At 37.1% G+C, this 16328-nt stretch overlaps 1 protein-coding gene across 2 annotated transcripts in view; it reads left to right on the forward strand.

Annotated features, from left to right (window-relative positions):
• The window catches only part of CDKAL1 (CDK5 regulatory subunit associated protein 1 like 1), a 381816-nt gene that overhangs the window by 138906 nt on the left and 226582 nt on the right, over window positions 1-16328 (forward strand). For both annotated transcript variants that reach the window (XM_039712037.1, XM_039712038.1), the window contains exon 8: window positions 2555-2675. In XM_039712037.1, the coding sequence (XP_039567971.1) occupies window positions 2555-2675 (121 nt within the window). The remainder of the gene's footprint in view (window positions 1-2554; window positions 2676-16328) is intronic.

Raw genomic sequence — 16328 nt, forward strand, 5'->3', positions numbered from 1 at the left:
CCTTCTGGAAGCATTAAATTCTCTGCTAAAAATCATATCCCACTATAGGCATTTTTTCAGCCTCTGGTGTCTGGACTGAAAAGTACAGGGATATTGTTATTTTTGAGTACCCCACAGGTCTTACAAGCCTCATATTAATTCAAACTTCAGTGTCATTCAGGAGGAATATGGGAAGTGTATTTTTTGTGAGAATAAGGTGCTGCATTTGATTGCCAGGCCATAGATTTCCTGAGCTCAGGCTCAGGGTTGGGGTGGGTGTTAACATTCAGTGGATCGTGTGAAAGATGGTCACAGAGCTGGGGTTTCTTTCCTGAATAAAGGAAGTCTCTGATGATAGAAGCAGCTCAGTCTTATTCTCCCTATAAATTATATTCTATCTGTAGAATGGCTTCATCTTGTGGAGTGTTTTTGGGAGTGGTTGCCTGTTTGAGTAATGCTCTCAGTATGAGAAAGGGAGAGCATGAGCTAAATGCCTGTTAGAGAGCAGTAACTTACATGGCTTCTCCTTGGGAGAGTCCTTGTTCCAAGGAGATGTGGCCTCCCAGATTCTGCACACTGAGGTATTACTTAGGGAGGGGGGGCAGGTTGGTTTTGTGGTTTGTTGTTTTCATCTTGTTCTTTAAACTTAAGAATGGTTGTTTGACCCCAATTCTAAGTGTGTTAATTTTAAATTTTGGGTAACTTGTTGTTAAACTTGATTGTTTTAAGACTACAGTGAATCATTCCACTGTATTTTCAGCTATAAATCCAAATACACCTTTAATATGGCAATGTAGCTGAATATTAAAAAAAATGATAAACTTGTTTATTCCAAATAAACCACAGTATTAAGAAATAAAGAAGGAATGCTTTCTGTTTCTGGTTTAAGGCACTCACTTTTGTTTTACAAGTAAATGAAATGGTGCCATGCTTGCAGCTCTTCAACGAAGCATTAGATTAGAAAATAACTGATAGGTATTGTGAGACAAGGATATTGCTGTTATTCTCAGGAAAAGGTAGAAGTGAGTAATTTAGCAAATGCTAGTAGCACAAGCACCATATTACTAAATTCACCACAGGATATAATGAAATTTTTGTCAAATGCAACTGCAGAAGTAATGCCTTTTGTTTCCTGTTGACATTATGATGTCTTCTATCAGTATTAACCATTATGTCTCCTATTGGTACTAACCTTATGCTATCAGGTCAGTCTTGCTCACTTGTTCATTAGATCACATTTTTGATTTAGACTTTTAATGTATCTTTAAAAAACTTGAGGAAGATGTTATTCTGGAAGTAGTTGGGTTTTTTCCAGGCTGTTGTTACCATATCAAGGAAATGAATTAAGAGCATGAATGCCACATTATTCAAAAATTAATTTATGACTCCTCAAAACAAGCAGTGAAGAAAGGCTTTGACTGATGAAGCAATTAATTTAAATTCTTATTAAAGTAAATATGTTGGTAACATAATTTAGGGGCTTTGATGTAACACAGTTTTTAATTGATTTGCAGTGGTCATAGGCTTTCGTGTACTGGATGTACCTCAACTTGTACTTTATAGTTTCATGCATTCTTCTCATCCCCCTCCTATTTTAGGGGAAATATTTGGTGTATTGAAGCTGTAGGGTTTACTGTCAGGGAGTTTTCCAAGTTGAATAGACATGTGCTTTCTTTTCCTGCCAGTTTGAGTTGTTGTCTTCCAACTCTGTTCAGTCATCTACCATTAGCTTTTACTTGCTGTCTCTCTCCTGCCTGTTCTAGGCTTTGTGGAGTAAATGGCACAAGTCTTACACTCATAACTTTGGAGCACTTTAGACTACCTTGTGCAATAATACACACAATTGTTTTGATTCTTCATTGTTAGTTCTTGCTTCAAAATATCAGCAAACCCTGTCATTTGTACTCTTTAAATATAGGACTTGTCGTGGCATGACTGATGTTGCAGGCAGTTGGTGAAATTATTTGTATTTTACTCCCTGAATATTAATGGCTTCAGGAAAGTAGTTGTGAGGCAGTTTTCTGACCTGCAGTTGTCCTGGTGTGGGAGGAATATGTGCAAATCTTGGTAGTCAGCTTAGCCACGGAAATGTGAGGATATGCTTCACAGCACTTCCAGACTTACACAGTCAGGTAACTTTGAAATGTGTTGGCTCTCCATATAATAAGCTAAAAAAGTATTTAGTTGTTTATTACCTCCTAATTTAGGTTTAAATTAAATTTTTTTGGAAGAATAATTTGATCCTGCCATGCAACTCATTTAAATATTATTGCTATGTTGCTATTTGCTAGAGAATCTGAAAATGAGACCGCTTAGATAATTTTAATCATATAAAACAGAAAATGTAAGTGTGAAAAGATAATTGGATGAAATAATTTGCTCATTTTAAGATGATTTATTTTACCTGTCAGTGTCTCTTTATAAATGCTCCAGATGGTTGAAATATATTATTACATCTCATTCTCAGTTTCAGTCTTTTGAAGTATAAACACTACTTCTGAAGAGGAGCAAATCAAAACAACTATGATGAGACTTGTTCTTTGTAATGACTGCATTTTTTTTATTTTATTTGAAGGTCATTCTGTGAGACTCCTGGGTCAGAAAAAGGATAATGGAAAACGTTTGGGGGGAGCACGACTGGACTTGCCAAAGATTAGGAAGAATCCACTGATAGAAATAATTTCCATCAATACAGGGTAAGAATCTCCGAAACTTACAAAACATTCAGTACTGCAGAAGAATTCCTTTTATCTCTTTCTGCATGTCTCGTGTACCACTCCTCAGCTACACAGAAGGAGGCAGGATGACCACTTTAAAATAGTTTAAGATGTTAAATTACATTTGTTTCGGAAAATAAATCCCTGCTTATTTGGTTACAAAAAGAAAAGAGCATTTATAAGTTTTTTTCCCTCTGTGATTTTTTCATTTCTAAGATGGTAGCTCCAGAATAGTTTTAGTAACTCATTATTATCTGTAAACACTGTTAACATCTGTCTGATGTGATTGTCAGTCCAGAGTTATTAATGGATAAATTAGATATAGTTACTTCTGTCTTTCTCCTCTAACCTGTTTGTAAAGAGTCATCATGTATATATTTCATTCTTCTATTCATTTGAACAAGCTACTCTCTGCTGTCAATCAATTCTGGATGCCCATTTCCCCATAAAACTACAAGCATTTTTCTGTTCTGTACTCGTACTTTGAGGAATTCTATTTTAATCTTCCTTCCCTTGCTGTTTTCCTTTTATCAATGCCAGTTGGTATCCTTCCATTTTGTCAATTTATTAAAAAAAAAAAAAAGAAACAGACCAGCAACAACAAAAATCACGCAAGTCCTCTTCTGATTTTCCCATCTTTTCCAACTAATGTAGTAAATTCCCTGGTGGTTGAATTTAAAATGCATTGCTCTGGGCATCCCAGGTAGGTGTGAACTTACTGCATAGAATGAAAAAAAAAACGTTTCTCAGGTCTGAGTTTAGATTAGCATGCAACTCCTCATTGCATAGAGGAGTTTTGATCCTATCTTCTTCTTCCTTCCTTGTCTTTTAGTAATGTGGCCTTCATAACTGCTGTGAAACTTGGTGTGCTGTTTATGTCAGAATACATTTCAAGTTTTAGTGTGGTTATTTTTTCTTCCTCTGACTTTTGGTAAATATATGTGTGACATTTTGTCATATTGCTGAATCATAATACCTTTTTAAACTGCATTTTTGTTCATGGATTGGTTTTGAAGTGTGGATATAAGCTCTTCTGTGTAGTTACTTTAAGTGTTCTAAATTCTTTACCTTATTTTCTTTCCAGTGAACATCTTGTTTTTACACATCAAAATCCGCTTCATGATTAAAACCATTTTTTTACATTTGTTGCGTCTGACTTTCAGATGGTAAAAATTTTCCTTTTACATTAATATTTATCACGGTGTAATGTTATAATATCTTTCTGGTTGTAAATTTTGTCAAGGTTGTAAGCTAATTGAGCTATGGTGTTGTTCATGTCTTTTGATGGATAGTAATGAATTTAAGATAGGAAAATTAGAAATACTGTTATTTCAAATATCAGATTATTACTAGTTTAATTACAGAGGTTAATACAAGGGTTCCGTAGGGTATGTACACTTAGCATTAGGGGACTGATGAGGGTCGCAACCATTTGAAACTTTTTTTTATATTTTGAACAGATGTATTTTTTTACTGTCTGAAAAAACATATTGATCAAGCTGCAGACTGTTAACATCTCCTAAGAAGTTACTCTCAGAAACCCTTTCCTTTAGAACCTGATAGTTTACAAACAAAAATTACATTGCATAGTAGTTCTTGCTGTTCTCAGGTCAATTAAATACCTACTTTCCACCATAAGACAATATAAAAAAATACTGGAAACTACAAAAAGCATATCTGTTTCATGGAGAAGAGAGGCAAATATGAATTGATAACACCAAAGCATTCTTAAAGCCTCAAACAAACAAGTTAGTTGTATAAGGCACCTAAATTAACTACTATCTCAATCTGTGTTATATTGTCTGCTTTCCTCTACTGAAATACAGATGCTTGGGTTTTCCTGTTCTCCTCTTCCCCTTCCCCTTTCCCAGCCTCCCCAGCTGTGTGTCGTAGGTGACTTTTTTGTGTGTTTGTCTGGGTTTGAAAAGCAAAGCATAGCTTTAAAAGGCAGCAGTGCGCAGCAGTTTCTGAAAATATAAAAATATAATGAACCAAGAACAAGACCCAGACTGTATTACTCACTGTGATTTGACTGTGCTAATTTTATCAGCTTTGCAATAGTAGTCTGCTTATGTAAATTTTAGTAGCAACACCACATTGGACCTGAGTTTTCTCTGTGTAGAGACTTGAGAAAACTTTGAAGACTGTTTTTTGGTACCGTGATCCTTATTAAGAGGTGAGGTTGGATCAGACTAGGTGGTCTTAAAATAGTGAAAAATACTTTGTTAAAAAGAGCGGTTTCCTCTTTTTTAATATTTTTGTCTGATACTGTTAAATGGTAGCACTTGGGAGCAGCATGAGCAGGGCTTCTCCGCGAGGGAGAAGACTGGATGTGAGGGTGCCACCAAGCACAGGCAGGACACCTGGTGCCATGTGGCCTGAGCAGTGTGACAGAGCTGGGGGCTGGTAGCAGGAACCATGAGCAGTCCCAGACATGGAAAATTCCATAAACACAGAATATGCTGTGTTGGAAGGGACACACAAGGATCATAGAGTCCAAGTCTTCGCCCTGCACAGGACAGCCCTAAGAGTCAGAGCATATTCCTAGTGATGAAATGATCACCCACAGCCTGGATCTGAAGAGTACAAATAACACAGGTCTGAGGAGATGAGTGCAGGACTGGAGGCAGGCATGGTACTTAAGCCAGGTCTGGGGACAGCAGCCTGAGCTTCACTGGGGCTCCTGGTGCAGAATGGGCTGTGGAGGCAGCAGCTGAGGCTGGGCAGGTCAGCAAGGGCCTGGGGGTGCCCATGGGGCTGTGACAGGTGGTGCTGAATTACCATTTCCAGCTGGGGTTTTAATGAAACCTTGGCCTCTTCTGTAATTCTGTGAGGGAAGAAAAGGCTTATTGGAGCATGTATATTCCCTCCTCCCCAAAGCACTGGTGTCTTCAATGGCTCAGGTTAACCCCTTTTCTTCTCTAGTAGGATGAAATCCTCTATGTACGTGGGCATCTGCCAGCTGGAACTATTCTTCTGAGGGTTCAGAAGGACCACTTAATTTTTGGGAGTCTCTAAAAATGCTGATTGTTCAGACATCTCTCATCTGTGTCTTTGTTTCTTAACTCAAGATGGTGTCAAATTTGGTAATTTTGACTTGAGATTTCTTTTATTGATTCCTTCTTCTCTCAGAAATGGAGGGAATAAAATTTCCTGAACCAAGGATTCCTGTCCTTGTATAGTAGCTGTGAACTTTTTCTGTATTTGTCCAAGCACAATTGCATGCCTACATATGCACATGTCCCTCTGTGTTTGTATTGGTCAGACTGCTGCTGTACATGAGTGTCCTCAGCTGTTTGCATAAATCATATCTGTCATATCACGGGACAGACATATTGTCCACTACACTGTGCAGTCTGTAATAATTATAATTAAAAATAAACAAAAACAAAACCCCACTAGGTATGGAGTATCTGTGAAGATCAGGTACTGCCAGCTCAGAGGTTTTACACAGTGACATGTTTATCCTTTAAAAGGTGTTGCTCTGCCTTTGCAGGGACCCGTGTCTTTTTCAGTGTTTGGCACATTTTACATTTAATTCTTTTTTTAAAGTAATGGACAGTTTTTTCCTACTGGTAATTTTGATTGTCCTGAGGGTTGTTGTTTTCTCATTGAGAAATCCAACCTATTTGCTTAATTTACCATGGCAGTTGGTGGTTTCTGTCAACAGACTGTGACTCTAGAGAAAAGCTCCCATCCCAGGAGTGACATGTTTCAGAGTTTCCAAGTATGTTTGCAGAGACTAATGGCGAGTTACCGGAATGGAGGCACAGGAGATTTACCAGACTTCTCTGACACACAGAGATATGTTAGTGACTCTTCATTTTTCCATCTGCAGATATGTAAGAAGTCCTTACCATCCCAGTATCCCATACAAGCTACAGATTGGCCTCGGTAATTTCTCTGTAAGAAATAAGTGACCTTTCCTTCCTGTATGGCTTGCTTTCTCTGTTATTGTTTAGAAAACACTGCAATATTTTTCAAATCAATTTTTTTCTATAAAATAGGCAGTCAAAAACCAGGGATTGTCACAGTGCCCAGATAGCTGTCTTAATCTTAGTATATCCTGCAGTGATATTAGTAGATCTGAACCAAGAAACAGAGATTTGTTCCTGTACTCTAAAATAATTCTCTGCTTTGAATTAAGGCATTTGGTTCAGTCTCTTCAACTTTTATTTATGTCATAAGCATGTATTGTACAGGTCATCATCTTACTGGAACAAGCCAGGTTATAGTAGTAGAAAAGCATGTTAAATGCTGTTTGGAGAAATGGCATAAATTTTTAAACTAATCTGCTAATGTGATTATTCTGTTACTTTGAAGTAAGAAAGAGAAATGTTCTCAAATTCATTTTGTATTAGATTCATTTAGTCTAAGGAAAAATCTTTTTCTCCCTGTGGTCTCATCTTCATAAGTGCCAGTTTCATAACCCATGTAGCCACCTATACAAGTCTCTTTAATGGATTGAGACTTGGTTTTCCGCATATTAATTAATTCTGTATCTGCTTTGTAGCTTGGACTATTACTCATCTATCTTTGTTGTTGGTATGACTTGAACTCCCTTATTAACAGTCGCACACGTAAAATATTACTTTATTTGTGCTTTTTCTGGATGCCCTGAGAAGCATGAGAAGAGCGTAATATCACCTGAAAATGACCCCACACTAGAATTTACTGATGAGTGGGTTTACACATAGGTCAGTTGAAGTGCTTTCCATATTCTTTTTGAAGTTTCTACCTCTCCCAACGGAACAGGCAAGTAACTACACTGCTGATATGACTGGCTAGAGAAGAACTGAAATACACTGAACAGGGAATTCAAAATCAAAAGGAGCATAGCAGTGTGTATGCATTAGACTAGATTATTCCTGCAGTGCTGGAGCATCTTAGAGAAGACCAACATCTTACTTTATCTCAGAAAGATTTTCAGATCTGCTTTTGTGTCTTCAATGCTAATTAAAGCATAACACTTCAAGCTTAGTACTCTGTGTTGATGAACCGCAACCTTTTTGCTCATGGCACAGCTCTTGCTACCAAAGTTTACGTTGAGAGTGAGCATACAAAGTATTGCTTAGAAGCTTGATGGATCCTGCTAGTTTTGTAGGGGTGTTTTAAGTCATGTTATCTAGTGGTGGTCATTCAAAGTGCTTCTGAGCTGCCAAAGGATCTGAATCTAGCTGAATAAAAAAAAAAGAAAGTAGTTTTACCTACATAACTGAGTTTGTTTTATCAATCAAATTGTAGGCACACAGTTTGTGGTGACTGGGAGTGGGGCTGGGGCCGAGCCTCACTCCTAATGGGTACAGCTGTGCAGGACAGGTGAGCAGTATTGAAGGCAATGAGCCATGGAGTGCCCAGGGGCACTGAGCAATCTCAAAAAGGTAGGGAGGACTCACAGGTGCAATGCATGAACATGAGGGGTATAAAAGGCTGGGCTAAAGAACAAGAGGGGAAGATGGTTGAAGCCTTCTGATGTGCTATGGTGAGACTCTGGGTTTGTGGCTGTCTGGACTGTGGCATGTGCTGTGACATATGCTGCAATGTCAGGTGACCAAAAATTCAGCATTAAAAAGAGTCTAAAGAGTTACTGTTGTCAATCCTGATTTTCCCAAGCAGGTATATTTCCCTGGTTATTATTATTGTGAAAGGTTAAAATTCTATTTCTTCATCATTTTGTGTTATAAGTAGATTTTTCAGTTTTATAAATTGGGGAGTATGAGAGCTGAATTTTCTCCAGGAGGTACATTTTAATTTATATGAGATCACATAATAATTTTTCAATGGATTTCATTTCAGCATTTGTTTAGGTTTGACTACATAAAGTACTTGGAGTTGTATGTCCATGAAAGTGAAGGTAATTTGGGTTTTGGTATTTTGGGTTTTGTCTCTTTTAAATTGTGCCAAAAAAGGGGTCATAAACTCAAATGAAGTACTTTCAACTCTCTATTTTTTTAAGGTGGTTATTTGAAATATTTGATTGAGTTAACTTTTGTCACAGTTAAACTTCACCAGAATTAGCTGGTTTTTGTCTTGAAAAAAAGGTAAAATAATGCTGGTAAGAGGTCTGGAAAGTTTTTTGTGATATGCATAGATTCATTTTGCTACGGGTAGTCTTCACTGAATCAACACCTATTTCAGGCTGCTTTTGGCATTAAAAGGAGATCATGTTCCATCTCTTTGCTGCAATTGGGTGAGATGTCTGAAGAACAAGAAATATCAGTAGGCCTCCCCAGGCAGCAGTATATAAGGAGGGCAGTGACACAATGTCAAAAATGAGGAGAGTGTCAACAGAGATTAAAAAGAGAATCACAGTGCTCTATTTTCCTGCTCTGATGGAGGGGAAATTTTTGGTTCCTACATGCCAGTACACTGAGATGTGTAGAGTCCACTTAGACCAGTATTTATTCCTTTGCCAGCATAACATACTCCACTGAGAGATACTGAAGTCCTTGGGAACACTTCTGGATGCTTCTGCAGGTTCTTGTCTAATTATCTAGTTATCTAATATAGATAGATATCTAATTATACTTGAATATGGTCTAGCCAATCTAAAGAGTGATTTAAAATTAATATTTAGCAAAGTAGTACAGAGATCTACTAGCATCCACTAGTTTTTTTTTTCTATTGTTGTTTATTGGATAAAAGGAGGCCTTAACTGTGACTGCTGAATCCCTGAGCTCTTGCAGTGACCTGTGTTGCTTGTCCAGATTTTTGACTAGTTGAACTGAGCTAGGTTTCTACCTTTTTATGGCATTCAGCACACATCACCTACACCTGTGAGTCCACCTTTGAAAATGCTTTGTTTGTTCATACCACCTCTGATTTCTTTGTAACAGCGATGAATTTTCTGGAGCCACCATTTTAAAGCCATATCAAAATATCTTTGATTTCTGAGATGAGGATGTTGTGGTTTAAGTGTGAGATCATGTGAAGCCAGTGCCTTTCTCTGCTGATATTCGTGGGATATTTCAGTAATAATCTCATCAGTTCAGCAGAATAGCGATTACTTTGGCTTTCTGTGTTAACTTTTTACCAAAACATAGATTTCAGTTCATAAGAGTAATCTCTTGATAAAAATATAGAGAGATGGAAAGTGAAAATCTTTCTCGTATGTGAAAAATTGGATCACCTGCTGTTTGACAGTGATAGACTGAGGTTTTGTTTTTTTTTGGCTAATGCTTGTTTATTTTTTCTCTATCCAGCTATGACACAATGTTTTCAAATTGCCCCCCAAAATATTGCTGTCCCCATTTTAAATGAATAGTGAGTCTGAATTACAAATCTGCTCATATTTTGCAAAGATCTTTGAATGAGTACTTACAAGGATGAATTCTACATCTTCAATTTACCTGATTTAGTTTGTTTATTAACAAACTAATAACACACACTTTTCCCGTATTTTAGTGTTTTACTTTTCAAGGTACTCATGTAAGTTACACTGAAGTCAAAAGAAGATTTTGATTTTGAGGATACAAAATGAAAACATGTTTTGATTTGCATTCATTTTTATGCTTGGAGAGGCAAAATAGTATTTCTTTGGGTTACAATAATACAGTTAGTATGTAATTACATATTACATGCACACATATTGTATTCACTTCTAGTGGAGTTCAAGGGAAATGCTTAGCGTGAACTCCCCAGGAAATATGAAGCTAGGTATAATTACTTTGACCCTACCTTACCTTATAATATTTAAATAGGCATTTTTCATAACTATTTAGCTCAAATATTAATGACATGCTAGAGCTTATCATGTCAGTTACCCTCAGAAACAGGGAAGGTAGAAAGTCTAGGAACATAGTGTATGTGTTTTTGGAAGGAAACCTCTGCATCAGGCTTTTTTGTTTATATTTCAATTGGTATTTGCATGTTCATGTATTTAGATTTTGGCTATACTGTCTATTAAGCATGTATTTCAAATGTGCATGTAACAGATATTAATCTGTTCTGTTTTGGCACAATTCACAGAACAATTTACATAATGAAAATTATGGGTGACATAGTTGTGTGTGTCTAGGCATTTTAATTTTAGTAATAAAATCTGAAAAGCTAGTAGTCCAAAACTTGCAGAAACCACATTGTTGTAACTGAGGGAAAAGGAAAATCAGTTGTTTACAACAGAAAGTCCTAACAATCTACTTTTTTGCCTAAGGTCTCTTTCCACTGCAACTTACTGTAATTCACATCTAAGGTCATTATTTCTTAATTAGATATTTAAATAGCATATTGATGACACTTTCTGAAAGATTTCTCTCTTTTTCAGTTTTTAGTAATTTCTTGCAATTATTACAATTGCATTTGTACAATGAATATAAAATTATATGTAATAGTCTTTAAAAAAAAGTGCTACAAAATCTCTACGTGCTTCATGGTAGCAATTTCACAGGAGTCTTGGGAAAATTGTATTGTTTATAAGAAAGAGGTGATCTATCTGTGTGGCTCGCATTTTGGTCTTAGCAGCTTGTTGTGCTTGTAGTCATTGCTGTTCTGTGTGTGTGTCCTGCTTCTGTGTCCCCATTGCTCAGAATGTCCCTGCCCTCTGTGCTTCCTCATGCAGAAAAGTGATGTGTTTTACAAGGTGGTTTCCTTCAGCAGCTTATGCAGGCAGGTCATTTAGGAAAGCAGGAAGGAAAGTAAGAGGATTGGACCAGGAAGGGACCTCCTGAGTATCTTGATTTCTGTCTTCTGCAGCTCATTTTGGGGCATGGATTTCTACCTCATTCAGCGCCAGAACCTCTGTCTGCTGGTGCGGCTTGCAGGGGTTAATTGCTCATGGAAATCAACAGCTGAGGGCAGGAGGAGGAGGCAACCCTTTCTCTCTCCCGGTGGAGGTAGTTGTGGTCTTCCTCATCCCATAGAACAATCAGGCCTGGTCATCTTCATGGGACGGTCTGGAGTTTAGTAAGATAAATTCTGTTCTGCTACTGGGAAGGTGGAAGGTGTTGATATCTTCAGTTCCTCCTTCTGTTGCCCAGGGTATTCCTGCCACTTGTGCTGAGCTGTATTATGCAAAACTGCTTTGATGAATAGTGAATATGATGTCGATGTTTCAGAGATCTGTGTAGAGTAAATGTCTGCCACCATGCTAACTTAAAAGGAAGATGGTCTTGAATTCAAGATGATCCCTCACAAAAAGGAAGATGTTTCTACACAAAAAGTTCATTGCATACCTGTATTAAATATATAATAGGGATAGAAATTTTTCACTAAGTATTTGCCTGTAAGAAAAGGTTTTTTATCTTAGGCTTTTAGATTGTTGTTTCTCAGCTTTGTACATACCTACATGATTTTGCTGCCATTACTCTCTTTACAATCTTACTTCTTTCTCATTTTTAGAGTCTTCACTGCTCGAACTCACTTCTTTGAGTTTCAGTTCTATCCCTGGGATTTCAAGTACAGAACTTGTGAAACCCCTTAGCTATAGGATCTGAATTTCTCTGATGTCATGCTGTCTTTTTCTATGACAGCGTAATCCTGAACTGGGCTTCTTTACTTTCTCTGTATGGATTAGAGCATGATCCTCTGCCAAGAGTAATTTTGAGAGGAAAAAAAGTTTTCAAAGAGTCTTTAAAGGAGTTTTCTCATTAGTGCATCAAATACCTGCAGACATGAAATCATTTGTGGTGTGACTCGAAAACTCATACTCCTTGCTCAGGTTGTATTTTTCATTGCTGTTGTTTAATGCTGTTATAATGGCTCTAGGAGAAGCATGTGTTCAATGAACAGCATACATCTTGTCCTTTCCTAGAAATGCTTGGCTAGACCCTCATTAAGTTTGCTTGCATATGACACCTAAGAATTATTCCTGTAAATAGGTGTTTCCTTACCTTTTTCTGCTGTTCAGAATGACATACTCTGGCAATTTCATACTAGATTTTAATACTGCCTGTACTATAATGTAATGGAAACATGTATTTGATTTCCCTGTTGTTATGACGATGGATTTTGCGCCTGTTGCTTCAATGGTGCTATTTGATGATGTCACAGTAAACTGACATCTAAATCTGCATTGTCCACTTGGCTCTTCTCATAAGTCATATGCAGTTTTCATGCAGTGAGGTTTTTCAGTGGAGTCAGAAGGTACATGTTGGTAAAGTTCTTTGCCATAGGCAAAAATCATTATGACATTGTTTGTACACACTGAGCACTACTGGCCTGGAAATCTTTCTGTTCAGTGTTTTGTGTTCATGCTACTTTGTGAGCTCTCAGTTTTTGAAAAATGCTGGTTAAGTACATGTAGTACAGCTATTTTTTCTGGGTCATGAAAACTTCCTCTTTCAAGTCTACTGAATTACTTCTGCATTGAGTTAGAAGAAAATAGTTTGTTTTGATTGTTTCCATTTTTGCACATTTGCTTCCCCTGGGTTGTTTCCTTCCAGCCTCACAAATTTGAACTTTTCCTGCATAGTGCCACCATGAGTTTAAAATTTGCATCAGACCTTCTCCTTATACATTTTGATATAATTTCTTTTGCTCTTGTACATCTTGTCTTGAGAAAATTTGCTATTTCACAGTTCATTTACAAGACTTAGTAAGACTCATAAAACTTGCCAGAAATCACTGTACAATTCTCTGAACTCTAGTATACCACACAACTTGTAAGTCAGTGAGAAAAACAGTGGTAATCACATGCTCCAACTGCGTCATCTCGTTAAAACTTTGGGCAGCTCCAGGCATATTTGTGCTCCTCCGTCACTAGGTGGCTTCCCACACTGCGCAGTTTTGTGACTCTCTTAACCCAAAAGGAAGATTACCAGAATTTTAACACAATCCCCAGTTTCCAGCTTAAATTATATGGGGACAGGCTAAGAGTTGGGGGAGAACCAAGCTTGATTTTGCTTTGCGTAACTATGATATACAGTTTTCTGCACTTTGAGCTCAGTCCTTTCAATGTCACACTCCTGATTATTTTGAAGGCTGATTCAGAAGATGAGACAGCTTTAACATCCTGGAACCTGATTGCAGGTTAGCACAGAGTATTGTAAGGCGACTTCCTGCCTGCCTCTTTGGCAAATGCTTGCTTGCCGAAGTGGTTTTGGATCGCACAACAAGCTGCGTTTTGTAGTCTGTCTGAGAAGAGATTGTTCTGAAGTTGTTTGCAATTTCATATAGCCATAATTCTGACATCACTATGCTCTCTGAGGTTGGAGATAAATTCCTCCCTGTTGAGCAGAGCATTCATCTGTGTCCCTTCTCTTAATGCCCATATGCGTATTTCCTAAGGGAAATCTGGACAAAATACTGAGAACCACTTTATTCATTTCTCAGATTACAGTAAAGATGGAGAAATAAGCCCCTATGTCAAGCTTACAATTGATATTGTGTTGTCTTTAGTCCCAACTTTTCACATAAAAAAAACCCAAACTAGAAAAACAAGACAAGCACTAGAGAATTAATTGTTTTTCAAAAATACTGTCTTGCTGAATGTTAGTAGGAGAAATGCCTACGTACTTTCATGTACTCATAGTTCTGGGTGGTTTAGTGGTCTGTTCTTTAAAGTGTTGTACAACCTAAGTGTTTAAAGCTAAGTGCTCATACCTTTTCCTTTACTGCTCATCAGCAGAAGCAGGTAACTTTTAGTTGCCTAATAATAAAACTAACTTATTTTGCTGGCACGCATATGACATCTTAAATGTCACCAAAAATGAAAATATCTTGTCAAAGGGTCTGACTGAAGTGTCTCTTGTGCCCTTTCAGGTCAAGGTGGAATTATTTTGGAGACCTGAAAGGGAAATGTGTTAAGGGAGGTGTAAAAATAAGAATCTGATTTGGGAAATGTCTTGAATTTGTTCTAAGACTTGACCTAGATAGAAACTTAATGGAAAAAGAGTTTACCATGAACAAGATTTATGAGCTAAAAAACCAAAATATTATTTTGCGTTACCTATCAAGTACACAAAAGCATGTGTTTATGATAATCTCATTGACATACATGAATGTGTAAGATTTGAAAAACAGGGAGGAATAGGGCATTTAAACTGTGATTATCAGTATGGAACATAAGAACAAAATGACTGAAGAACAGGTATTTGAAAAAAAATCAAAGCAAATAATAAATGAAAAGTTGAATATTGAGACTGGATTTTATGCCACCTATTATCTTCCAAGCAATGTAAAATGTTCCAAGTTTATTATTATTTCAAATGTTTTGTGTGAGATAGTATCTTTATATGATTTATTTATATGGGAAAGAAAAACAAATTAACACTCTTTAATTCTGATATTCTAAAGTTCAAATAAGCTGTGAATTTTGAACCTATTAGATTACATGACCCTTATTTTTTAGATAATGTAAATTATCTTTCTTATTTAATCTGTTAATGTTATTGAAGAGTCTCAAAATTTGTGTGTTTTCTGTATTATTATTCTTGACTGTCATTCTTGAAAAAGATCAAAAACATGATTGCAAAAGCAAGCTACACTGAATTGAGTAATAGTTTTACTTATGCTTCAGATACTAAAAAATGTAAGATGCTTAGCACAGATTTCTGGGTTCCTTCTCCTTTTGCTTTTACTGCAAGATGCATGTTAGGAGACTTAGTATTTACACCGAGGATAAATAAGTTTAAAAGAGGCACTTGACAGGTCCCCTATCCCCAGTTATGCAATTTAGGCAATAAATGGTAAATTTTTGTGGGTGCGCAAAATTTTTTTCCATCAAGGAGTCTTAACAAAAATCTGTTGAAATATTTGCTTTAAATTTTCTTTTGACTAGTTGTTTTAGGTTTTTTTGTACTGTACCAAGATGAATCATATCTAATAAATCACATGTGTTTTTTCACTAACCATCTACTAGTACAAATGAGATTGATCTCCTGAGTTTGAGGTCCCTTCTGGATCATCTCTTTCTGGGCAAGTTGCTGCTTTAGAAACTCAGGGTACTCAGCAGATCATGAAAAATGCTGAGATGTTTCTGGACTCCTTTGCTGCAGAGCTCTGTGCAACAGTACTGTGCTAATTCAGGGGGACTTGCAATGGCAGGGCACACAAAAGGTAATTACTTTTGTCTGTCAACTTTCTCTGTCAATTGGATACCAGTTATGGGAGGGTGTGGAAAACCATGTCTTGGGTTTTTACCTAGAAGATATTTGGGCTTTTTTTTTTCGAGTAGAGAAATACAAATGCAGAAGTGAAGATTTGAGAAGTGCCTGGAGTTGATTCTACCCCAACTATTAATAGTTGTGTTTGGGATTAACTGAACTGGATAATTCCCTGACTAGAGGAGATCTTTCACACACTCTTTCTCTCTTAACAGAGATCACCCATTAGTTCCCTTCTTCAAGCTGTCATCCTTGTTTTCCTTAAGACCAGTCTCAATTGAGAGGAAGAAAGAAGGTCGTAAAATGAGATCTTGGATCCATATTTAGACTATGGTAAAAGGTAGTTGTATAACTTCTTTCAGCATGCTAGTTCTGCTGAGGAGTGTGGAGTGAGGCTTGCACAAGTGTTCTGTATTCCCTTTTGCTCTGATGTATAGCAAGATGTTCAGGAGGCTTCAGTCAAGTGCTCCCCAACTACTGTGTCTAGAAAATAAGGATCAGATGTTTCTCTCTATCCCTGTGAAGTGTATTGGTAGATGAAGCTCCCCAAAGTAAAAGTTTACATCAGTATGTCAGGTGTTTGATGGAGCTC

This window comes from Passer montanus, unplaced genomic scaffold (genome assembly GCF_014805655.1).
Source record: "Passer montanus isolate IOZ18808 unplaced genomic scaffold, ASM1480565v1 scaffold26, whole genome shotgun sequence".
Lineage (NCBI taxonomy): Eukaryota > Metazoa > Chordata > Aves > Passeriformes > Passeridae > Passer > Passer montanus.